The 26,118-nt window shown below is 39.7% G+C and overlaps 2 protein-coding genes and 1 pseudogene across 10 annotated transcripts in view; 1 reads left to right on the top strand and 2 right to left on the bottom strand.

Annotated features, from left to right (window-relative positions):
* map7d3 (MAP7 domain containing 3) overlaps positions 1-1,853 on the bottom strand; it is a 30,809-nt gene extending 28,956 nt beyond the window's left edge. For all 8 annotated transcript variants that reach the window (XM_080035764.1, XM_080035765.1, XM_080035766.1 and 5 more), the window contains exon 1: positions 1,796-1,853. In XM_080035764.1, coding sequence (XP_079891890.1) covers positions 1,796-1,841 — 46 coding nt within the window. In that variant the 5' untranslated portion in view covers positions 1,842-1,853. The remainder of the gene's footprint in view (positions 1-1,795) is intronic.
* A 1,880-nt stretch (positions 1,854-3,733) lies between these two features.
* On the bottom strand, positions 3,734-6,921 carry LOC307256948 (annotated as a pseudogene). The gene is made up of 6 exons: positions 6,913-6,921; positions 6,156-6,269; positions 5,830-6,008; positions 5,609-5,727; positions 4,965-5,141; positions 3,734-4,002 (listed from the first exon to the last, which is right to left on the bottom strand). The product of its transcript is annotated as an uncharacterized misc_RNA (transcript).
* A 203-nt stretch (positions 6,922-7,124) lies between these two features.
* adgrg4a (adhesion G protein-coupled receptor G4a) lies at positions 7,125-25,196 on the top strand (the record flags this gene model as incomplete). Its single annotated transcript, XM_080036063.1, has 15 exons — positions 7,125-7,134; positions 9,085-9,720; positions 12,922-13,005; positions 16,059-16,188; positions 17,091-17,197; positions 17,908-18,121; positions 18,282-18,447; positions 19,462-19,599; positions 19,957-20,052; positions 20,413-20,540; positions 23,304-23,572; positions 24,077-24,182; positions 24,419-24,699; positions 24,868-24,969; positions 25,069-25,196. The coding sequence occupies 15 exons, from the start codon at positions 7,125-7,127 to the stop codon at positions 25,194-25,196; spliced, it is 2,595 nt and encodes an 864-aa protein (XP_079892189.1).
* Between the last annotated feature and the right edge of the window lie 922 nt (positions 25,197-26,118).

Genomic DNA, 26,118 nt, shown 5'->3' with positions numbered 1-26,118 from the left:
AATCCAACCAGCTCAGAAATACTTCTCATGCTTTTAATTCTGCAGCAGCAATTGCTGAGCCAGGAGGATGGGGATAACCTTGCAGTAGTGTGACTTGCAGCAGTGTGTTCTCCCCCTACATAATAGCAGGGTACGTTCGCTCCTTGCTCACATTCTTGTGGAAATGATCATGCACATGAGCTGGATTCCTAACATTATTTTAGTGTTGTCAGTGCTCGCGCTCTGACTGAAGGCCAAAAAGCCAGCAAACTTGACATCCTTGTATTCCCCACAAAGCCAGGACTCCCAATATTCCACATCACTCGAAACCTCTTGCCGGATATTTTCATAAAACCACAGAATTGGGTGGATGTAAAAATTCCAGATTGTAAAATATTGAATGGAAAAGTGGAGAGAAACAGGAAGAAGCCCAGCAGTGCTAGCCTACTAAATACGGCCCAGCTAGTTGCCAAGAGTAAACCGGGTCTACACCCACACAGGGTATGCTATGTGGAAAACTCCCTCTTACCCTAAAAACACACAAAAAAAACTGTCAGGGCCCAACTGCAACTTGAATTCTTAACAAACTGTGCATTCATTGCCAACAGATGCAGACACAGTAAACACCCATGTTGCGAGTGTGGAAGGGGCCACTGCAGCTGAGCTATGGAGGGGAAGCATTGATTTAGAATTTCCTCCTGCAGTTGACCTACAAACATAGTACCATTTACAAAAAAGCAATTTTTCATAACATGAATGTTTGCGACTCGAGCTTGTGTGCTCCAACCAAAACTGTTTTAAACGCTTTATCAAAACAGTTCACAGATAAGCAACCATGCAGCCTGTTAGCTCTGCGTCCGACCCTCCAGCTTTACCCGAGATTCAGGTCACACATTGTTATAGTTATCCTCCCTAGAGAGTAGAGGGGGGTTAATGCCATATGTCAACAGAAAAAAAGCTCAACTGTCGACCTATGGATAGGCCAGGACACACAAGGAGACTTGTATATGATAAGAGGAGTTTTGCGGAGGAAGCTACACAACTGCTGATCTTCTATGAACTGGCGGAACTACTGTGGTTTACAAAAAACAAACAAATATAAGTTGGTTTCTGATGTTGGCATCGACCCAGATCGCTGTCGAATTTAATACAAAAGGGGCATGAAGGGACAAGCAAACCGGAAGCTTCCTGAACTCTCCCTGATACGGATAGCAGATGATCACTTTTGACAATAATCCCCAAGTGATGAGCAACGTTATCTAAGAAGCTATCGACGAGAGTTAGCAGTAAAGCAGGTTAGCTCATTCACCTGAGCATTTACAGTTGGTCTATTTACTCTGATACATGAAACACATAAGCACTTTGTTGGGACACGGTGATTTAAATGCAGTTAAACAAAGCTAAAGCAGAAGCTAGGCGCCAGAGACGTCAAGTCGCGATGTGTCAACCGGCTCTCAAGCTACCAAATACAACTTTAGCTAACGTTGACTTCCGAGCACTATACTTTCAGTGAGTTAAACCAACTTGTTCAGCCTTTCCCGAGATTTATCAATACCAGAGTTCAGGTAGGAGAGGTGAATTCAAAGCAATTAATAACGTTTAATTGGGGAAGAAGTAGCATGTAATACCGCATGCATTGTCGGAAGATAAGCGGACAACGAGCTAACGTTACTAGCCAGAAAAGCTGGCCGCGTCGCAACACGTTCAAATGACCTGGTTAGCGACGGCAGTTGTCAGCAAACATTATAAAGTGACAACTACAATGTAATACACAACTGGGTCAACACACAGCCAGGACTGCAAACATTTTGCTTACCCAGTTGGGCTCGCAAGCCTTTGAGAGTCGTAGTACCCTCCGCCATTTCTATGAAGTTTTCCTGCTCTGTATTTTTTTTTTCTAGAGCCGGGGCTCGTAACACATCGCAGCCGGTAGGACTCGGACACCGCGGGTACGTGGACACCAAAGAGAGCGTTAGAAACAACGAGGTGTCACTCTGACACGTTTCTTGATGCCAACAACAGCGTCGCAAAGCGTTCACTCATTCGGCTGCCTATATGAAAAGTTTGGAGGGATGCTCAGATGCATAGCATTTGGATAGGACTATAAAATATACCGTTATATAGGGTAGGCTACCACCACATTTTTTAATTTAAAAATAATAAATGCTGTTTAAACCTATTTATTGTTCAAAAAGAATAATTTTAGCATAACATTTGTTCCAAATTACATACAATAACACATGACATTATCCATGTAGGCCTAACATTAATACAGCCACTTAGGCAACATATTTTTAAATTATATGACAAAATACTTAGCCTATCATTTAAAATAAACGCAATGTTTAATATGTAGCCTTGTCTAGGCAAATAGATCATCAAGTAAGCAATTTATACTATGAAATACACATAGCCTATATTTATATTTCTTAAACCTACTTGTATGCACATAATCTACGATTTAACCTATCTTTGTTTAGTTTAGTTGTTCTTGTTTTTCTTGCTTTATTCAATTGTACTGGAACTATATGTAACATTGAAAGCATAGAACAACAAGAGTCAAATTCCTTATATGTGTAGACATACTTGACCATCGATAGTCCCACTGCTTTTGATTAAATTATTAAATAAAAACTTAGTTTGTGGAGAATAAATGCAAAATGCCTTCACTTCAAACATGGAGTTCCTAATGCGTCCATAAAACTGGAGAGGCCGCAGTATTTTTCACAATCGTTCTGTTTGCTGTAGGCTGTGAGTGACACATACTTTTTAATCATGGACCTATACAAAAATGTGTGTAAACCATGGTGCAAACCTGAATTTTGGCCATTATTGTGAGTTGCAGTGATTGATCTTTACAATAGACGACCTAGGAGTGGTGCTCTGTCTAAAATACAAGGCACATTCGCAATGACGCCGAAGAGCGACTCCTAGCGGCAGACATTAGGCCTAGATATTAATTAATTTAAAATCTATCTTCAAGAGATACGAAGCCTTCAATAATTAAGTTTCGAAGGGCAATAAATAAAACATCCCTGATACTTTGATTAAACGAGTATGCTCAGTTAAATAGATAGCTTGGTAACCTATAAAATAGCCTATATTTTTCAAAATAAAAGCAATATAGTTCTTGGATCAAGACAGTTAACTTCAATGACCAATTTCTCCATTATCTGCATAAGAGCAGTGATGGGAATAAAATGTAAACCTTACCGGATTGAATGAATGCGCTGTAGTATCTGCAGGGCAGGAGATCAAGGACAATGGTCAGAAGGGAAACTTTTCCTAATGAAAGAATAAAATATTTTCTCAGGGTCCGATGTTTTTTCTCTTGCTGTGAACACTGTATCCTCTGTCCTGCTCTGTCTCACATGCTTCAGCCAGAGGGCCTCTCATCTATTTTACATGGTAAACAGGAAGTAAAGGTTCCATGTGGGGTTCAATTTCAGTGGCCTGGATATTGTGTTATTTAACACCCAAAGCACAAACAATGACTTCTCCATTCAGTATGCATCTATTTTACAACAAGGAATGTTTTCAGGTGGAACTTGACTATAAAAGTACACCAATGAAAGATAGGTGGAAAAGCCGGTTCAACGGTCACATGTAATGCTTTAATTCTCTCAAATTCAGTTACTTTTCAGAGACAAGAATTTCTTTGGTGTCATCGTACAATGTCAAAGTCAGGTCAGAAATTCTGTTAAACACAGAGAGTCGTGGTAACCCATCTCTAGGGGTCTATGTAATGTGACGATCACTCCTTCACCACAGCTCTGTGTATCCTGGCAACAACTTCAGGGTTGGGCAATAACGCAGCAGCCAGTGCCAGTTGGGGCAGCAGTGTGTAGGTGGTCGTACGCAGGTAATGAAACAGGTCCTGGAAGTCTCTGAGATGATTGATGAGCTGAGGTGAGACTCCCAAAGATCGCCCAAGCTGCATCAGAATGTTCCTGTTCTCTGCAGAATCGAGCAGCAGCGACAAGTCCTGCACCGAGTCGTAGTCCAGCAGCTCAATACTCTGACCTGGACAGAGTCAGAGCATCAAATTACAATCAACAACTCAACTCAACCATAGATGGATTAATATGAGGGGCTGTATAGGAGCTCGTTTACTTTACACATACACAAAGACGTCTCTCACCTTTTTATACCTCACACATTCACAATTTTACCAAACATATTCACAATTCGTTAGAAAATAAAATTGAGTAAATAAAATGTATGTTATGTGTTTTGTGTATGTGAAAACAGTCAAAACACATTACATACCCTGAGCCACCTCCCATATTGTCTGCAGGTTTTTCTCCATCTGATTATTGATATTGAGAAAAAGATAACGTATTCTCATTTAATCTTCATGTCATGAAGTGAATGCACTTGGGGTTTCCAGCAAATTTTCTGTAGCCCGCTGAATTAAGCACTAAATGAAATGTTGCTTTATTAAGCACATGATTGTGCAAATTGTGTGTTATATAAGACTCATGGGAATATTGAAGGTAGAAGTATCCTAGTTTGATGACGGTCTACAAAGTGTGTGACTTCGATGCCCCAAAATGGGACTTAAGATAGATTTTTTGTTTATTTCTAAGTGATTTGGGATAGCACCGTTGGTTTGCGTCCTGAAAAACATTAAGTTCAAATTAAAGTATGTGCGTAAAGTACCTATAAATACACTGTTAAACTTAAATTCAGTAGCGGTGAGTTTATATCAACATTGATAATAAAGACTAATTTAGTCACCGATACATTAAATCACTTTACCTCCTCCTTGGAAGAGCAGCTGCTTTGCTTTTCCTGCTGTGAGACGCAGCCCTCTGTCTGACTGGAGGGCTTAATGTTGGTGGTGACGTTAATCACAATAGAAGTAGGATGCGCCTCATGGCTTGGTGAGCCTCTGTAGACATGTAATTATTGTAAAACATTTTTTTACAAGTGCTGGAGGTACATTTTGATGAGTAATCATGCAGCACGTATTTGCAAAGCACCTTGGGAGATCTTGAGCTGGAACGAGTGCCTGTGAAGAGGTCTCTGAGTGTTTGAATGCTCCGTCCGTGGGGCTGGACCGAGGTGTGCACTGAAGGTAATCATCTGCAGACAATAGTCCTTCAGGTCCGGGACAGTAGTAGTCGGGAACCTGCTCTGAGTATTGCCACACAAGTGCTCTGATCAAAATGTGGTCGAGAAAAAACAAATGTAAACAGATGTGGAGAAATTACATTAAATGTCATACATGATGATGCGTCTCACTCACTGAATCTGTCAGCAGTCAGAAGGAAAGCCCAAAGCAACATCACAAAGAGAAAGATCAAGGAGGCCGTGGCTGAACCAATCAAGACCATTGGAAATGTTTTCTCGTTAACTCCTTGATTAAATACAAAAATCAGGTCGAGTCTTAATTGAATACAAGAGCTGAAATGATTGCTTGTGAGAAGAGAAAAAAACAGTTACTCACTCTCCTCTTCAAGTTCTTGGAAATTTCCCCAGGGCACAGTGACTGTACTCACTGGATGAGAAAAACAGTCATAACTTTTCCTTGACATCTTTCCAGAAAATCACCAGTCAATTAAAGCATTTATACATACGTAGTATAGTAAAATTGTTTAGTCTACGGTTCATCTCTGGGTCTTACCCCCTGTAGAGGTGTGAGCTGTCTGAAGCAAACACCCTTCATGAACTGTGTCATGGTTGTTGTAACAAGGCACACAGGGCAGCTCCACTTCACCAGTCATGCTCCTGAGCTCATAATACCTGCACACACACAACCACATCCTTGCACTTTATTTCACACAAAAACAAATCTTAGGCACTGATCAGTTGACTGGGTTGGCACTGTGTAGTGTTGTAACTCACCCTGGGAGACACTGGCCACACTGGACATTACTGGTAGGTGCGCACGCCGCCTCCTCCAGGCGGTTCAGTAGAATGCACCGGGTGCATCGCATGCAAGGAGCCACATTGGTCTCTGCACTGAACTCTCCATCTTCACACGGAATACAGACACCTTCACCGCCATCTCAAAACCCACAGTGCTGAGAACAATGCACAGTATTATTGACTTGGAGCCGAGTAACAAGACATTTTTTGATCTTATTTATATAAAATGGGGACAGTGCATATTGATGAATATGTTATGTAAATATGCAAGATTATAGAAAAAATTGAGCTCTGTGTGTTACCCCTGAGAGCTGTTCTCCCGACCCACATACAGGGCAAGCAACACATGTGCCATTCAGGTGAAGGAACTCTGTCTGATCACATCTGGGCTCCGACTTCCCCAGCACACACCAGACCTGAGGACAATCACAGTTTAAATAATCAGTGGTGAAAGAAATACTGTATACAGATCCTTTACAAAAGTAAAGTACAGATATTTTATCAGCAAAATGGAATTAGTCCTCAAGAACAAAAAAAATCTTCAATGGTATTTTATTATACTTTAAATATTGTTAAAGTTGATTCAAATTAACTTAATTAAAAATGTCCTAGTGTGTCTGTAGCCAAAACATAAAAAGGCAGTTGCTAAACTTAGGTGCACTGTACAGTCTTAGGGGAAGATTTTTTTTTGTTGGTTTACAAAACATATTTACTCTACATGTAATTCTTAGTATTGAATAATTATATCATCATAAATCAAAACTAAATTATTTTGAGGCACCTGGACCAATACGTAAAAATAGAATGTGTTTGGAAACAAGACTGTGGGCCCTGCTGCTGCAAACAACAACAGTGAGAAAGAAACCTTTCAGGTAGCTTTCTAAATTCAAACAGTGTTCCAGGGCTCCAATCAACCTGAACGTTTTTTTTTAAAATTCAGATACGAGAATATACATAGTGAACCTTTAAATTATGAAAGAAATGGCACCATCGAAAATACCTTGAACAAATTATGCATTCGTAACTGATTGGAAAATCCAGATAAAATATCAGACTTACCAGGAGCATAGCAGCAGAGAGACAAGCTTCCATTGGCAAACTATCCTTGGTCCCTTTCAATGGAGTACGTTACCCTCTTTTCTCTGATTCTCTTAAACTACAACCCTAAAAGTGCATGTATTAACACTCCTTCTGAAACAGGATAGAGATCTAAACATATAGCAACCGCTGATAACCAAAGAACCACACATTTCCAGAGGCCGTAAGATAAGATGATTAAAGGTAAGATGTTTGGGAATTCCCCTCGTCCTACATCACTTGTGACGCAGGAGGGTATCCCAAACCTGACTAAATCCCCCCCACCTGGGCACCTTACGTCACACCTGCTCTACTCATATAACCTCATCTGGGGAATCCGCTCGTTTTGGCTTCGGCTTCTCAGACAGGGAGCAGAGGGACGGGATTTAACATGCAGATGAATGAGACCCTTGTTAATGAATGCGATTCCAACAAAGAGACTGTGTGTGTGTGTGTGTGTGTGTGTGTGTGTGTGTGTGTGTGTGTGTGTGTGTGTGTGTGTGTGTTTGCAGGATGGAATCAAATCTGTAATTGTACTCTATTGTTATTTTTGTTATGGTCCCGAGGAAGTAGGCCTACTAACATAAGGTGAGACCAGGGTGACACCCATGTTGTGAATCATAAAACTGAAAAATCATACAGTTGCAATGCCCTGGTTTACCACTGTGTGGTGGTATGGTGCCATAAAACGGACACACACAAAAGTTCCTCCTGGTTCAAAGCATTTCACTGAGCTGAGAGCATATCATAGAACGAGAAAGGTCATTGACATACATTAGATGTTTGTCTTGTTACGACATAACGGAAGGCGGCTGTACTGTGCTGCGTGAACTTTCCTTACTTTCAGATCTATACGGCGGCGAGTGAGACATACGTCATGTGTCACACAGTGGAGCCAATTAGATTTGTTTGAGCAGTTATCGCTTGAGGATGATTGTAAAGCACAGGAGTAGTACAAGGATATTACTTTGTGTTTAGCGAGTATATTACTCTGAGTGTTTACGACAGCAGCGACCTGACGCATAGAACACACGTGCACCTTAACACACGCACAAGCACACACGCACACACACGCACACACACGCACACGCACACACACACACACACACACACACACACACACACACACACACAGAGCGAGAGAGAGAGAGAGAATTTGGTCATATCCAGCATTTGTAGATGTGACACCATGTCACAGTATGTTTACATATTGAGCTAGAATATTATACATTTATAATGTCACTGTGTCATCATCAATATCTTCTCAAACAAGGGTGTGCTTCATGGTGCTTCATGGTATTTCGCAACATCCAGCAGTCTTCTCTTTGAACATGATATCTTGTTAAAGACAATTATTACCATTTAAAGATCTCACTGGGCCCCTAACACTAAAAGCAAGGGACTGAACTGTGTTACAGTAACGGGAGAATTTCTGAGATTCATTTTGTGAAGGTTTTCTGAAAGTCCTGGTCGTGCCTGCTGGTTATGTTTATTGCCAGTGATTAATGAGTAACAGAAGGAGCTAAAGGGAGAGGGCGTGGAGGTCTTCTCATGGAGAAATAAGGTGACACTTGACAGCAGACTCCTGGCTCAGCCAGAAGACAAATAGCTTAAACTTCCAATTTGAGGATTTGAAGGAGAGGAGCATGGTGAGTCTCAGTTACATACTTAGTTTTTTAATAATCATATTATGATTTATTGAATTTGAATGCAAATTTGAGAAGCTGTTTAACTTATTTCCACCTTTCAGCTGATGAGTCCTTGATTGGCATTGAAACCCTGCATTTTGTCTGCTGTCATGAAGTCCTTCAGAAGCCTGTGTTCTCTAACAATATGTTTGTGCATACAGCTGTCACTGTGTTCAAGTAAGATTTCAATCTTATTGAATTATTTTGTGTCATGACAATGTACAGTATATAGCTACACAGCTTTAAATACAAAAACCATGAACAATAGTAATTGTATAAGCCTGTCAAATAAACACCTATTGCATAGCCTATATTATTTTTATGGCTTCTTGTGGGACAATTGAGATGAAAGAAACTGATAACATTTCGATTGCTTTGACGCATTTGCCTACTATTTTTTTACATCTTTATGGCCAGTAAAGCGTAGCTCAAATGTTTGTCTATGTCTTTTCTCACCTATGTGTAGTATCAGCTGCCTCCTCCAGTAACAGCCTGTGGGGTAAGAAGCTGGCGTTTAGGGGTCGTCCATGCATGTGGCAGCTACAACCAGATGTTGTAGTACCGGCCCTTCAGGGTTTCAGTGTATGCACACGTTTACGCCTCAATGTTGCAACCGAATGGACGGGTTTTGTCTACAAAGCACCAGGGGGACGGGATATAGAACTGGGACTTGGGGGCACGGGTTCACAGCTGGCAGTATGGCTGTTTGGAGAAGAAAAGTGCTTGGAAAAGGAGCTGCAATTGCACCAATGGCACAGCGTCTGTCTTACCTGGTGTGGCCAAGCCAGGAGGCTGCGGGTCTACGTAAATGGAACCATACAACAGGAGGCCTATGTGAATGCCCTCTTACCCGAGGCACTGGCCCCCAATGGCACCCTCACTCTGGGGGTGACTCATTATGTAGATTCGAATGGTGAAGTGAAACAGGAGAGTGGGAAGGATCTTCTCGGTGAGATTGGCCTGTTCCGAATGTGGTCCAGAGAATGGAGCGCGGAGGAGCTGAGGAGGCCGCTGTGCTATGCAGATGGAGACGTGGTGAGCTGGGACCTGCGGCAGTGGAAATACAACTGCGACCCTGAGCCTGACAACAACATACACTGTGGTAAATAAATACTGTGTGACCATTTTTCATCTAGCCCTTTAACGGTCATCCAATTTGAGTCGTCTTGAAAAGAAAACAAATCGCTCCCAAGGTTTCCTCGCCTATTCACAGGACTAGGTAATCCACTTGTAGGTGGAAGTTGAATGAGTGAGAAGACAATACACTTTGCCGTTCAGTAACAACAGTTTAAAGTGAAAGAAAAGGTACACACCACACCACACACTCTTGAACATAGCAGTAACTGGTTCATAAACATGTTGATATGCTCAAATAGTCATTTTCTTTGTTTTTAAAATCTTTTTTTTAGCATGGTCACTCTACAAAATCGATATGTGGACATTTATCGTTCACTCTAAAAGGGTGAAGGGAAATTGCACCGGCAGTGAGACCATGAGTGAGACGGGTGTAGGTTTGTAGCATTCTCTCTTGTGATAGGATACAAATTTCGGGATCCTCCAATAAGTTTATTTGCCGATTACATATAGAGCAGCTGACTGAGAGATCGGCTTTATGAAACGCGCACATTATGTAAGTGATCACTGTATGAATAAAGAGCGATTTAACACTTATATTAACATAAATAAACCGCCTACTTCACCTTTAAATTTGGCACTTCTGTATTTTGATTTCCCTCTGGCATCTTGAATATTCCTTCTTTTTTAATCAAGATTAATTTTATTTCTCTCAGAGTTTATCCCTGCAGTTAAAGAACCAATACCAACTGTTGGCACTGGTGCAACTACATCAGGTGAGCATGCAAGAAAGAATCATACAATGTCCGTGTTGTGTAACACAGGTGTTTTTGTAGCAAAATTAAATCTTGAAGCCTTTGACCAACTGGTTCATCTGTAATGAAATGCATTTGTAGGGGAGAGTGGGGTGAGTTGTGCCAGGGGGGAAGTAGTGCAACCCCTTGTTTCAAGAAAACCATAGAAGAAATTGGTAATGGACCACATATTTTTGAAGAGCCATCCATCTGACTCATCCTGTAAAGAAGAGAGACACATGGAATGAGATGTAAGCACATTTGAGCTAAAAAAAATATTCTGCAATGAAGGTTTTTTGATTATTGTGTCTGAAAAATTATAGACACATGTTTTAGTGCTTTAGTATGCTACACAATGGCCCTCATTTATCAATTTTGCGTGGAAACTGGTGCAGATTCTGGCGCAAATACCTCCCTACGCCAGGTATCGCGTGGGATTTATCAAAAAGGCGTATCTCGCCAATCGTAGCGTACGCCAGGCCATATATTGATAAATGCGGCGGATGGAAACGAGTGTATCACGCCCCTATATTTTCTCAGTTTAGAGGCCTCGCCCAGAGGTTTTACGACATGGATATGCGCAATACGGCACTTCCCTGAAGTAGAAATTGACAGAATAACAGCGAAAGTAGAGAAAAAAAAGAGTTTCATTTCGGAGCATTAGCCTACAAGCAGCATCAAAGAACGACAGAAGGCAGCAGTTAGGAAGGAAATAACTGCTGCGGTCAACAGCGTTGGTGTTGACTCAAAATCGCCACTAAAAAAAGCGTGTTGCTGTTCTGAAATGCAACCAACTGGGGGTGCGGGGCTGCGGGCATAATATAAGTGGTGGAGGAGAAAAAGACGCACCAACTGTCCGATAATGGTCCCCATAAAATAAATACACGTCTGCAGAGATTTGAATGATTAGAATGTATTGGCCCTTTTAGATAGCACTATTCAAAAGGGTTTTAAAAACTAAAAATAACACATTTTGCGTTTGTATGACAGCATGCGCTTGGCACGAGTGGTCAGCCCGGCCGTCAGCTGCACAAGCCGACCCGGCAGCGATCAGCTGTGAGAGCGCCCACCGTCCTGCTCCACCAGCAGATAGGAACAACGTGCCGGTTAACGGTGGAAATTAATCGCTCGCTTTAGCATCAATGACACATTAAAAGAGGAACTAACATCTACAAAGTGCGTCAAATAAATAAAATGTTAAGCTGAATGTTGTGCCGTGTATTTTTTTGTATCATAAAGAGCAGTGTAGGCCTACTACATATTTAATACTTAGGCTAACATTTTGAATGAATGCAGCCCCCGTGCCTCAGTGTCCCCCCAGCTGCTCCAGACGGAGATAACTGCCGCAGTCCCATGCAGCGCTCCTAAGTGGCCGGTGTGTGCACTATTGAATCAGTGCTCCTACTCAGTTGCGCACCATAAGCTGCACAATTTTAAGTGATTAATATCTTTATTTCGGTCTGAGCAAACACTGCATTTGTATTATCTTCTTATAATTGTCCAACAAAGTCATCGGCTACCCGGCACAGCCTGCACTGCGAGTCCATGCTGTTTACAAAATTGCGTACACGAGCTGAGAGCTGGCGTGGGATTTGAGCGTATCCTACGCTCACGTCCATATTGATAAATGCCGAGATTTGCGTGGAAATGTACGTACACCCATTTTTCTGGTCTACGCAAAATTGATAAATGAGGGCCAATGAGTCTATACAGTTAGCATGATGTTAGCCCTGAACTGCTGCATCATGGTAATTTTCCCAAAATGCTGAGGTTGAGTTGATTTGTGCCAAAGGGCCTGGGGTGAGTTGTACCGGTAGCATGGCTGTATACGCTGGTCACCAAAAAGAAAGTGATTTTCTTCAGTAGCTCAGAAGAGACAGAATGATGATGATGATGGTGACAAGAATCTGTCTGCTGGTTACTGTGTCATTGTGAGCTTTGCAGATAAAACCACCTAGACCTGCTAGGCCTTGTTTAAGAAAATTGACCTTCAAACTTTGTAAAAATATTTACTTTATTTACTTTAAATTAACCTTAAATGAGTAATGTTCTAATGCTACTTTTATATAGCATTACAGTTTTTGAGATATACTGTATATCAATGGTACAGTTTACCCCAACTTATTCTCTCCAAAGGAACAAATTACCCCACATCGGGGACAAGTTGTGTCAATAGACCACTTTTTTTCCTAAAGCTATATTTCTGTTTAGGATTTTCAGATCCAGAGTTATTGTTGCAAGGGAAGCTCCACATCCTGAAATACATATTTTAGTTGGAGACACTACTGACAAGGCCACATTTAAAAGTCACTTTGAGTAAAAAGTGGCACAACTCACCCCACTCTCCCCTATATCTAGAGTCCACAAGACAATCTCTTTGTGCTGTTACTGTATATTTGTGGGTTTTCTTGTAAATTGTGTTATTTAATTTGCAGACACAGGTTTAACTGAAGGTTTACCAGCTCAACCTGCTCACATGTCAACAACAGGAGAGACTTTAGATCTCAACAAGTTTGCCAGTAAGTTCGCTGAACAACTCAGATCAGTCATCGCGTTTGTCCAGCTCTTTAATTTTTGTTTCTTCTTCGTATCACTTCAGATCTTTATCGTCCTAGAAGAGCATAGGAAAAATTGTGAATACACATACCTAGGGGGCAAAACCCCTTTTTTTGGAAAAACAGACATGGAGCGTTGTAAAAGGTTGTTCACCAGAAATGATATCCAGGACCTTCCACGATCACAACCTGGGTGGACAACCTTGTCAACAAGCTGCTGGAAAGCTACAGCGGGCCGACATAGAGCAAATCAGAACCACTGTTTAAGTGAATGGGGATGGGCTAATAGGGAATTTTTTAAACTTATATATATCATTATGAAACTTTGCAAGTTGATTACTGACATTAAAACAACAACTTTTTGTATTACAGTATTTTCCAAAAGGTTTGAATAAATATGAAAAATCATCAATATCTTACTAATGATGCGAAAATGTGCATATCTGCAAAGCCCCAAAATCTAGATGTTGGACAAAAACAAAGTAAATTTATTTTTAAATTTTGAAAACAAAACAAGTGTCCAACTGCCTGAAGCCTTTCCTAATCACAGTTCAAATTTGATCAATAACCCATAGAAAATGAATTTTTTACACTGTTTTTTCCAAGGGAATGTCTAGCCGTTTCCTAAACTACCAGCTGGAGACTCCAAAAGGACACTTTTGGTCCATGGCACATGAAATGTAACTGTGTAAAAAATGTATTTTCTATGGGTTGTTGATCAAATTTGAACTGTGATTAGGAAAGGTTTCAGGCAGTTGGACACTTGTTTTGTTTTCAAAATTTAAAAACAAATTGACTTGGTTTTCTTCCAACATCTAGATTTTGGGGCTTTGCAGATATGCACATTTTTGCATCATTAGTAAGATATTGATGATTTTTCATATTTATTTAAACATTTTGGAAAATATTGTAATACAAAAAGTTGTTGTTTTAATGTCAGTAATCAACTGGCAAAGTTTCATAATGATATCTATAAGTTTAAAAAATTCCCTATTAGCCCACCCCCATTCGCTTAAACAGTGGTTCTGATTTGCTCTATGTCGGCCCGCTGTAGCTTTCCAGCAGCTTGTTGACAAGGTTGTCCACCCAGGTTGTGATCGTGGAAGGTCCTAGATGTCATTTTTGGTGAACAACCTTTTACAACGCTCCATGTCCATAAAATCACTTTGCCCCCTGGGTAACATGCAAAAAACGGAACACAAAAGGACAATTAAAGACAATAAGAACGCTTGTAATGTACCAACGAGACAGAGCACAATAAGAGGTGAATTTGATTAAAGTAAATATAAACAGCAACAATAAGAGTAGAAAGAACATAACTTGCCAATCTATGCAGTCAAAGTGCACCAAGAGGTACTTTATTGTTAAAAATATATATATTAAAATTAAGAGAGCTTATTGCACATGAGTTTAAAATTAAAAGAACCGGTGGCAACACACTTTTGGAAATCTGAATCTTGGACCGGATAGAGAGACTGGAGAAGTATGTTTCATATCTTGTACTCAAGCAAACATAGCAATACTACAGTGTAGAAATACAAGTGCAAGTCCTGAAATTCTGAATGTTGCTGATGTGTAGTAAGTAGGAAAGTATTTTAATCAAAATATGTTTAAAGTACCAAAAGAAAAAGTACTCATGATCCAGAATGGCCAATTTTTAGATATTGTCCATGATATAATTGTATGTACATCATTGATGTGTTCATGTGTTCATTACTTTTATTATTATAGATGTTAAAGGTGGAGCTAATTTATACAGTATACCGAGCCAGGTGGCTTCTGTATTTACCAAGTGGGTCTATTAAGTATTATCTTATCTAAAACCGTAATAATACATTGACAATGTTGCATTGTCTGTCAAAGTAACTAGTAGCTTAATGTGTAAGATAAATGTAGTGAGGTTAAAGTTAATTAAATAAAACAAAGCAAAAAAAAAATGGAAATACTGGATTAAAATGTTGAATTCCTCTTTGAACAGTCAACATATTGTGTAAAAGAATGTTATGTAAAGATATGTTCATCTGTCTTTTCATTCCTGCAGTCAAAGCAGATAACTTTTTCAGAGTTAATCTGACCTTGGATATGACAGGCAACCCCACAAAACCAAAGGATATCATTAAGAAATGGGTAAGAGACTCACTAAACTGCACTTGCAAACTGTCTTTACCAAAAGCTCAAAGAAAAAAAGTGAACACAGAGTTATTATCTTTGGTGAAAAGGTGAAAGAACAGCTGGAGATGAATGGCACCATGCTTGTACTGAATCTCATCACAAAGGAGAATGTTGGCAGGTGGGTCCTAATACAATTATTGCATAGTTGCATTATTAACATGCTGATTTTTCCTCTTCTTTTATACATTTGTATGGTTAACTTCTGATTCATTTGAAATATATTGTAGGAACACGGAACATAGACAAATGGTAAGGATGCTCTTTTATTGCATGACAAGTTACATAAAAAAATATATACCTGTGAATGTGATTCAAATGATTAAACTGCAATTAATTTGACAGCTTGGGGTAACTGAACTTTATTCCTTGAATTATATCTCACACCACTGCAGAAAGTGATATTTATAATGGGAAATCCCACTGGTTTTCTTTTCTCTTAGATTTTCCTTGGTCAACAGAAACAGTAGGTAACAAAAAGAAAAGCAAAGAATAATGATGCTGAAAGTGTACCGTAACACAACATGATATGTATTTGTTTCTGAATCGACTTTGCTTTACTGAAGTATGGTGTTATAAACCAATGCTGTTACCACTAACGGTGTGTTTCATCAGCAGATATGACTGTACCTTCCATGTTCAGGAATACAACCTGAAACCTGTGCCAGAAATTGAAACTTTGATTAACGCTTCATTGGCAACAAAGTATGAAAATAACTCCATTACGATTCAACCTATGGGTGTGGCAATCAAACACATAAGTAAGCTGGATTCCCTCACAGATAAAAAGAGGAAGATGTGTCCACTCATGGAATAAGGCTCTGTAACATGAATATGTTCTTTTTCAGAGCCGGAAAACTGTTTAGAAGAAGCCACTTCCACAATTTATGGAAAGTATATTTGGCCTGAAACATTTCCACAAGTTAAAGGAGAAATTCTATGCAGAAAGCCCAAACGTAATAGAGCCTACAGGCTTTGGTAAGACATTAAGTTACATTTACAGAGTGAATTTATATTTAACCACAGGCAATGAAGTTTGTATCGCCAGGATGCGGTGCAAGATCCTGACCCAACAAAATGCAAATAATCAAAAAAACAAAAGTAAACCTTGAAAAAGATCATCCTACTGTGCAAAATGATTTGGTGTTTTACTGACTGATGTTATTATGTGGCGTGTTATGTAATGTGTTTTTTTATGATCACAATGTATGGTTAACAGTTAGAGTTATGATACTGTATACCAGGGTTTATTCACACGCAGTCTGAGTAATCGGAGCCCAACCTTCACCCTGGGAGAACAAAATATGGGGAGAAAGTGGGGGTTTTTGTTTTGTGCATTTACTGGTACGGATTCTGTTTACCTTTGTGCGACAGTCTGTTTCCATAGAGACCGCTCAGCTCAGCTCAAGACAAGAAAAAGCTCCAAATACAATTTCCCTTCCGAACAATCCTCCCTCTATGCACACAAGCTCTGACCAGACACACACACACACACACACACACACACACACACACACACACACACACACACACACACACACAGGCAGCTGCCAGCTCAGGCAAAAATCTATTTCCTATAAGTGGATTATTAGAACAAATTTACAATGCTTCAATTTACCCTACATCATCTCGGCCAAATTTGATTTTAGTATCACTTAACGGACAATGGTAATCAATGTTATGGTCCCTTAGTGAAACACGCTCGTGAAGAATAAAACACAGTCATCAAGGGTAGAGGCAGGTAGAGGTATACAGTAATGTATCTTCTCTGGGTTACTGTTACTGAAGCCAACCATCAGAAACAGACCAGAGAGAATAGGCTACGTATTGTCTCCATCCTCTGTTATTTATGTTCCCCTCTGATTGTCCTCTCTCTTCAGTAAGTTGGACATTGAAACTGACTCGACCAGCTGGGATGCTCCTGACATGAAGAGATGCAATCCGATTGTGACCATATCAGGGCTGGATAATATCACTGTCACTACTGGTAAGAGGATCAGTCACATATATATATATATTATATACTGTACATATTTTAAGAAGAAATAATTGCAATTCCAGATGAAGAAAAAAACAAGAAAAAAAATATTTTTCATTATTTATCCATCAATTCAACCCTCCTGTTATCCTCAAATATTGCTAACACATTTCACCCTTGGGGTCAATCTGACCCCAGGGATATTTGCCTCCAGAAAATGATTTACAGAAAATTGTCGACCAAGTTTTTGTGTTTATTTGTTGAATACATAAATAACCCCTTGAAAATTAAACCTATCATTGAGTAGACCTGTTCTATAGCGCCACCATCACCATACACAATTTTGTACTTGAGAGGATAATTTTAGAAGGGAGGCATGTGTACTTGGGAAGACTTGGATGTGATCAACTCGCAAGCCTACATTGGCTTCCTCATTTTGGCGGGAATTCACCTCAAATTGACCTCAGAGGAACACCAATGCGTGCAATATGTGTTCAGCGCACTGAAAAGATTTCATCATGATCATTTTATGGTTAATCAGTTGTCCCCATCAAATAAGGAAAAGTCATGAAATATGGAGCAAAAAAAAAGGCAACTTTTATTTTTTGAATGATAAACATTGAAAGGGGTCAAATTGACCCAAGGACAATAGGAGGGTTAAATAAACCACAACAACAAAAATTTAGAAAAAAAACAATAATGAGATTATGGATTTCTAGGTAACACGGCCGAGGTTGTGGGCATGATTCAGGACCTGGTAGATGTTCAGTTAGGAGACAGTGGAGAGCTCTCTTCCTCCGACCTGGACACAGTGGTGGAGAAGCTCAGTGAAATTGTAGACGTTGGTACTCAAGCTGCCGTCGGTGCCGACGTTCTTAACATAGTCGCCGATATCCTAGTTTCCAAAACTGACATCACTCCAGTGGCTGGCATGTAAGTTGAGAGTAAAGTGCAGTGTCTTGCTCATTTGAGTAAATATGAACACAAATATAACATAACACATCTATTTTACAGAAATAGGCATTCCTTCTAAATCCTATTTTTCTTTTCCTATCGTCTTGTTGTCTGTCCTGCTTTTGTCTTGGTAAAAAAGTGTCCTTAATCTGACTGAGAACTTGGGGAACACAATGGATTTCCAAGGTGAATCTGAGAGTGTCGAGGCCCCCTTGCTGGCCATGTCCATGATCAACGTAGATCCAAATGGATTCGGTGGCCTCACATTTGGTGTGTCCTCCATTTCTCAAACCCTGAACCCAGAGGTAAAGACGCTATAAAACACAATAAAAAGGGAAGCAATTTCTCTTTATGTGCTTATTGGTTTGTAAACTGTAAAAGTGAGATAGCAAAAGAAATGCCTTCTTTCAATATTTTAAAACTGGTTCCACTTAAGAACAGTTTCTATCAAATGAGTGTCCTTGAGTAACCAGGAAACACTGTTAATAAACAGAGATCATGGCCTGAGGCTGTCCAGATATGTTAAGCTTTAACTAGAACAAGGAACTAAGAAGAAGTGGTCGCCTGAAAGAGTTGTGTTTCACTGTGATTCAGCATTATTATTATAATCCTATACTTTTTTGTTTTTGTCAGATTTTTGTCAACCAGGGTTTCATGGGTGAATCACCCCCTGACACAGTTGCAATCATTTCTTTGCCCTCTGAAGTCCTAAACTGGCCCTCTCCTGGAGGACAAAATACAACCCGTGTCCATTTTCAGTTTTATGCCACACAAGGACTTTTCCAGGTACTTTCATTTAAGTCTTCTCTTCCTCTTCATCTTCTGTTTTCAGATAGGCTGTATGAACTCTACAATCACCTATTGGAGACTTAATAATGCTTATAATCGGGACATTTTAAAGGAATAGTTTTGTCATTTTGCCAAATAAGCTTATTTTATTTCTTGCAGAGATTTAAATGTGAAATCCGACACCACTCGTGTGTTTGTGGGATAAATATGAAGTAAGGGGATGGTGGGCTTAGCTTTGTGAGCATTTGGACCAAAAACGTGGGTAAAACAAACTGCCCCTATGCTCCTCAATAATTATCATGTTAGCTGGTTTGTGTAAAGCACACACAAATCAAAGTGTGACGTGAGGTTTCCAGGCAACCAGTGGCAAATTTTAGTTTTTATAAATTGATATTTGTGAACTTTAGAGGATTAAATAAAAGTCTGTTTTTCTCTCACTGCAGCATGATCAATTGTCCAATGAATTGAATTAAACTATAACATCTACTTACTTTATGTGATTTATGTTCCTGCCTCTTGATTTTTAACAGGAGCCACACACAACCAATGCAACACAGAGCAGCTGGAAATTGAATTCCTATGTGGTGTCTGCCAGCATCAATAGCAGCCATGTGAGCAACCTAGAGGATCGAGTTGTTGTGACTCTCAGCCATCACACACCTGAGCAGGTGACAAATGAAGGCCTTTACTACATGTTTTTGACTCATTACTGAGAATTTTGACAATAATAACTTCCCTTTTTTCCCCACAGAAGGAAGACAAGTTAAGGTGTATGTTTTGGGATTTCCAGAAAAACGGTTAGCTGGTCATTATTTATCATATTTTATAAGTTAAAACTAATAGCCTCATAGCAACAATACAGGTCCATGGAAGTGGGAAGCTGTGTGTCCCTTGATTAGCAGCTTTAAAATGAAGTGTGTGTGTATGTGTGTGTGTGTGTGTGTGTGTGTGTGTGTGTGTGTGTGTGTGTGTGTGTGTGTGTGTGTGTGTGTGTGTGTGTGTGTGTGTGTGTGTCAGATGGGCAGGGTGGTTGGAACAGCAATGGTTGTGAAACCCAGAATATATCTCCTAATCGGACAAGTTGTCTCTGTGATCACCTCACACATTTCGCTGTGCTCCTGGTGAGTCATTTTTCCTTTTTTTAAACTCATACAAGTGCCAAGACACTGGAATCTGGCCCGATGCTGACCGTTTGCATATTCACTTTTTCTTAAACTTACATATTTCCCCAAAAATGCAAGATGCAATCCTAAAATGGATATAATTTTAACATAATTATTTCATTATTTTTCAAATAATAAAATAATAATAATAATAATAATAATAATTATATATATATATATATATATATATATATATATATATATATATATATATATATATATATATATATATATATATATATATATATATATATATATATACTACCACTAGGGGGAGCAAATAAAATATTCTCGGTCTGTTTCTACGTTGTGTTTCAGGATGTATCCAGATCCCCTATACCTATCAGTGAAACTGACAGTAAGATCCTGACAGTGATCTCGTATCTTGGTTGTGGTATATCCTCCATCTTTTTGGGTTTCACTCTTCTCACCTACCTTCTTTTTGAGTAAGTTGATTTGAGCAACATTAAACACTCAACTTGTCTTCTATAACTAATACATTAATATTTACCACTGTAAGTACCACTGCGTAAAACATACATACATACATACATACATACATACATACATACATACATACATACATACATACATACATACATACATACATACATACATACATACATACATACATACATACATACATACATACATACATACATACATACATACATACATACATACATACATACATACATACTGTACATACATACATACATACATACATACAAAGAAAATCCAGAAAATCACATAAAAAAAGATATAAATTAGTTTGCATTTCATTGAGTGAAATAAGTATTTGATCCCCTATCAAAACATTGCTTAGTACTTGGTGGAGAAACCCTTGTTGGCAAGTACAGAGGTCAGACGTGTCTTGTAGTTGATGACCAGGTTTGCACACATCTCAGGAGGATATTTGGACCACTCTTCTTTGCAGATCCTCTCCTAATCTTTAAGGTTTTGAGGCTGTCGCTTGAGCTTTAGCTCCTTCCACAGATCTATTGGATTAAGGTCCGGAGACTGGCTAGGCCACTCCATGACCTTAATGTGTTTCTTCTTGTGCCACTCCTTTCTTGCCTTTGCTGTATTTTTAGGGTCATTAACGTGCTGGAAGACCCATCCATGACCCATTTTTAAGGACCTGGCTGAGGTCCTTGGCTGAAATACTAGAGGTTGTCATCTAGTATTTCATGGTACATGGCCCCATCCATATTTCCTTTGATGCAGTGAAGTCCACCTGTCCCCTTAGAAGAGAAACACCCCCAAAGCATAATGCTTCAACCTCCATGCTTGACTGTCTGTGGGGATGGTGTCCTTGGGGTCATAGTCAGAACTCCTCTTCCTCCAAGCATGGCGAGTCACTATGATACCAAAGAACTTGACTTTGTTCTAATCTGACCACATCACCTTCTCCCAAGCATTCTCTGAGTCGTTAAGGTGCTCATTGGCAAACTTTAGACGGTTCTGTACATGTCCCTTCTTGAGCAGGGAGACCTTACGGGCACTACAGGATTTCAATCCATTACGGCATAGTGTGTTACCAATGGTTTTCTTGGTGACTGTGGTCCCAGCTGCTTTGGGATCATAAACAGGCTCCTCCCGTGTAGATCTGGGCTGATCCCTCACCTTTCCCATGATCATTGATACCCCACGAGGTGAGATCTTGCATGGAGCCCCTGACCGAGGGAGATTGAGGGTAATTTTGTGACAGTTGTGTTTTATACAGGAACCTAGTTGAGATTAGGAGTACTTTTTTAAAGCACGAGGACTAATCTGTGGGAGCCAGAATTCTTTAGGGTTGGTATGGGATCAAATACTTATTTCACTCAATGAAATGCAAAATAATGTATATTTTTTATATATGTGATTTTCTGGATTTTCTTTTTGATATTCTGTCTATCACTGCTAAAATAAACCTAGCTTTAAAATTATAGACCGCTCATTTCTCATTTTGTAAGTGGGCAAACTTGCAAAATCAGTGAGGGATCAAATACTTATTTCCTACACTGTACATACATACATGCAACCAAACAAACTGTTGAGCGACAAATATTTTAGTATATTTTTGTTCCCATGAAGTCCAATGGCAATTTAGGGCAATGCCTTGTTAAATATCCCATGTGTATTATACAGTTAAATTATGGTTATACCCTCCTCCCTCATCACCAAAGTACTATATGTTTTAATTGCATTTTAGGAGTTGTTACAATAAAGTCAGTCAGCTACAAATCCCAAGGAGTGACAATCTCCTCCACCGTGAAATGGGAGGATAAAACCACTGCTATTCTCCAAAAGGCACACCAGAGACAGAGATTTTTTAAGAACACTGAGGATATGTGGAATATCCTGTTATGTTTGTTGTATTATTGTTGTATGGCAGCAGTGGAGAACATCCTTACCTGTACGATAATAATGTAGTTTGGCAACATGTCAGCTGAGGACAACTAGGCAAATTTAGTGCATACTGTCTCCAGAACTATTCGATGCAATCTCCCACCTGGCTGGACCTTAAAAGAAGAAGATGTATCACCCAGCTAACAACCATTTTAATTCCCTGCCCTCCCACAAAAGATTTACAAGCATATAAGACCAGAACTTCTAGATTCCATGGTAGCATTTATGCTGAAGCTGTCTGCCTAAACGCTAAACACTTTAAAATCCCTAAATGCTCTGAACTTTAACAACTGTGCAATACAGCAGCTATTTTTATTATCTTTAAAATGCACATTAACACACAAGGCACTTCAATAAGTGGGTTCTTCCATGTTGCTGCTAATTCCCCACAAATCCAAGTCCAAAGTGTTTTACTCATGCTGTTGATATGGGTTGGAGTTTTTATTCCTCCATAGTTTTATGCTTTTATGATGACTACTGTCTGGGATTAGGATATATATTTCTGTACCAGGTTTCACTTTCATTTGAAAATATTACATGTTTTAAGTGTTTAAAGTATAGGGTGTTATGTGTGGTTGCCCGTTTTTGTGAGCTCAGACTAATTCCAATCAACTCTGTTGACATGGAAATAAAGAATGACATTTTTGATTTTTCTTTTTTAAATACATAGTGGTCATTTTTCACATTTAGCCTGTTTACACATGCCTACCATCAGCATGACATCCAGAGGATTCTAACAAGATTGAATACTTTTCATTCACCTTTTTTTCTCTAAACTGCTCCATATGTTTGACAATCTCTCTGGAACACAATAGGAAGCTGCGTCGAGATTACCCTTCTAAGATACTCATCAACCTGTCATCTGCCCTGCTGGGGTTGAGCATGCTCTTCCTTGTAGACACCTGGCTCTCATCCTTCCGCAACTATGGTCTGTGCATTGCCACTGCTGCAACACTGCACTACTTCCTGCTGGCTTCATTCACCTGGATGGGCCTGGAGGCTGTGCACATGTACCTGGCACTGGTCAAGGTCTTCAACACCTACGTTCCTTCATACATCCTCAAGTTCTGTGCCGTGGGATGGGGTAAGACTAAGAGCTTTAAGTGGCCCTCACTGCAGTAGAAATCAGCCAGGGTCAGATGGCTTTGATAGCAATTAATATTGAATGCCATAAGTGGATATGTACCTATACAGTAGACCTTATACTGTGCTCATTAAATCTAAAATGAAATAGTTATTTCCGGGAAATGTATTTTACAGAGTAATGATGCAACAGCAATACACAAGGCAGAGTGTGAGATGGGAAATCTTGCAGTTTGAATAGACCCTGACCTGCGAAAAAATTGGTAGAATGTGTTTAGTTAATGTATACATGGGTAAGGCATGTCACGTGTGTATATATCTTCCCAACTCAAGTTGAATGACTGAGCCAGCTTTCAGATAAAGATAAAATATATATTAATATTTTTATTTTTTGCCACAGTGTGTCAATATATTTAGTTGACTGTTTTGTTGACTGTGTGTGTGTGTGTGTGTGTGTGTGTGTGTGTGTGTGTGCGTGCGTATGCGTGCGTGCGTGTTCTTACAGGTGTTCCTCTGGTCATAGTCAGCCTGGTGCTGGCAATAGATAAAGACGCTTATGGTGACGGTGTGCCTGAGAATGCTAAATTAAACCTTCAGTCCAATGACCCATTGTAAGTACAAGCGCTGCTGGGTGAGTCATCTCTATAACTTGGGAGCATCATGTCTCAAATGAGTCATAAAGAATTGCGAACTCATATCAGACTTGTGGGCTTGATCAAATGTATACATTGCAGAACTTATTGAGGGAACTCAACACTCTTTTTCTGCCCAAGAAAAGATCTAGCTTGTTGACATTTATAGCAAATCCATATGTAAATTATACACAATGTTTCCCTCCTCCCAACAGCTGCTGGCTGCAGAATGACGTCTTCTTCTACGTGACGGTGGTGGCATTTGTCCTCTTGGTCATGGTGTGCAACATCTGTGTGTTCGTGGTAGTTCTGGTCCAGATCCGACGCATGAGAGCCAATAAGCTGTCAGCAAACAGCCGCAGCTCTCCGCTGGACCTGAGGGCGGTGGCCAGTCTCACCGTCCTGCTAGGCCTGACATGGTCCATGGGCTTTTTTTCATTTGGGCCAGGCAGAGTGGTCATGATGTACCTGTTCTCAATCTTCAACACTTTGCAGGGTAAATACGAGCTGTTGCTGTAGTGTGTGTGTGTGTGTGTGTGTGTGTGTGTGTGTGTGTGTGTGTGTGAGTGTGTGTGTGTATGTGTGTGTGTGTGTGTGTGTGTGTGTGAGTGTTATTTTGTGTTAGTTTATTTGGCACATTCCAACATGTATTTTTGTCCCATAGGGTTCTTTGTTTTTTTGTTCCACTGTTTGATGAAAGAAAATGTGAGGAAACAGTGGAGAATCCACCTGTGCTGCGGACGTTTCAGACTGAATGATCACTCAGGTACAGAAAAGCAGAGATGTCCAGATAGTTGGGGGGTGGGGAGGGATATTGCCCACGTGGTGACCCTGTGTTAATCTCTTTCTTGTCCCATTTATTCAGACTGGAGCCGCACTGTGACAGCGGGTGGTCACGGCAAAAAGAACAATCTCGTTAACTCAGCCCCTTCTGATGACACCTCCAGCACCAGAAAGGTCTCTGACTCATCTACACAGGATGAGCACATATAGCCACCAACAGGGGGTGTGAGCCATTCCATACAGCTCTGCCTTTCAAGGTCCATTGTTCAATAACAAACACCAACTAAATAGCAGAACATAGAACAGCTTAATTTCTGTAATGGGCAGGACAGGATTAAATCATTTTCAGTGAGATGCACAAATGCATGTTGCATTAAAATCTACCATGAAAAGAAATTGTTGCAATGACAGTAAAGTTGCACATTGTATGTAGGCAGCCCATGAAGCCCACAAGTCTCAAATGTATCCCATCCCCAATGTAACGTGGTCCCCTTTAACATTTACATGACGGCATTCTCTGGACGGTTGAAAGACTGATACTTGGAAAATATATATTTGTGTTTGTAAAACTGTGAATGTCCTTGCAGAAAGGAGTAGAGAGACTCCCACATTCCGTTCTCAGATAAGAACATCTGCCTAAATAAAACTCATCTTGCAAGGAACTCAATGACCCTGGACACACAAACCTAGTTTGGTTCATGATATCACACTTGTGACGTATGTTGATTCCCTTGTGGCTGTTTGCAAGTAAAAACTTCACCTGCTTTGAAGCCTGCCTTGACTCAGATCTCTTTATTAAAAACACTTGGGTTTTTTGATAAAAGAATTCCTTTGACAAAAACTTTAAATAATAAAAAAGGAAACCATCTTTCTGTACACTAGCACTCAATTTCCATTCTTCTTCTTCTTGTTTGGACCTTAATATTTTTATTTAAAGACTTTTTGAAGAATATCCTTAATTTCAATGATCATAAAATATTCATGTCATTTTGATCATTTTGTGTGTATTTTTATATTTCTATTACAGTATGCTTTTGTCATTGTTCTGATCCTAAACCTATCAGTGTTGTGAGATTGATTTAGCCTGTGTGAAGATTTTGCCCCCAGCAAGAGCACCACTGATCTTTTACTT

This window comes from Ammodytes marinus (genome assembly GCF_949987685.1).
Source record: "Ammodytes marinus genome assembly, chromosome: 10".
In the NCBI taxonomy this organism is placed as follows: domain Eukaryota; kingdom Metazoa; phylum Chordata; class Actinopteri; order Uranoscopiformes; family Ammodytidae; genus Ammodytes; species Ammodytes marinus.
Note: the sequence above shows the minus strand (reverse complement) of the source record. Positions and strands in the feature narration are given on the sequence as shown.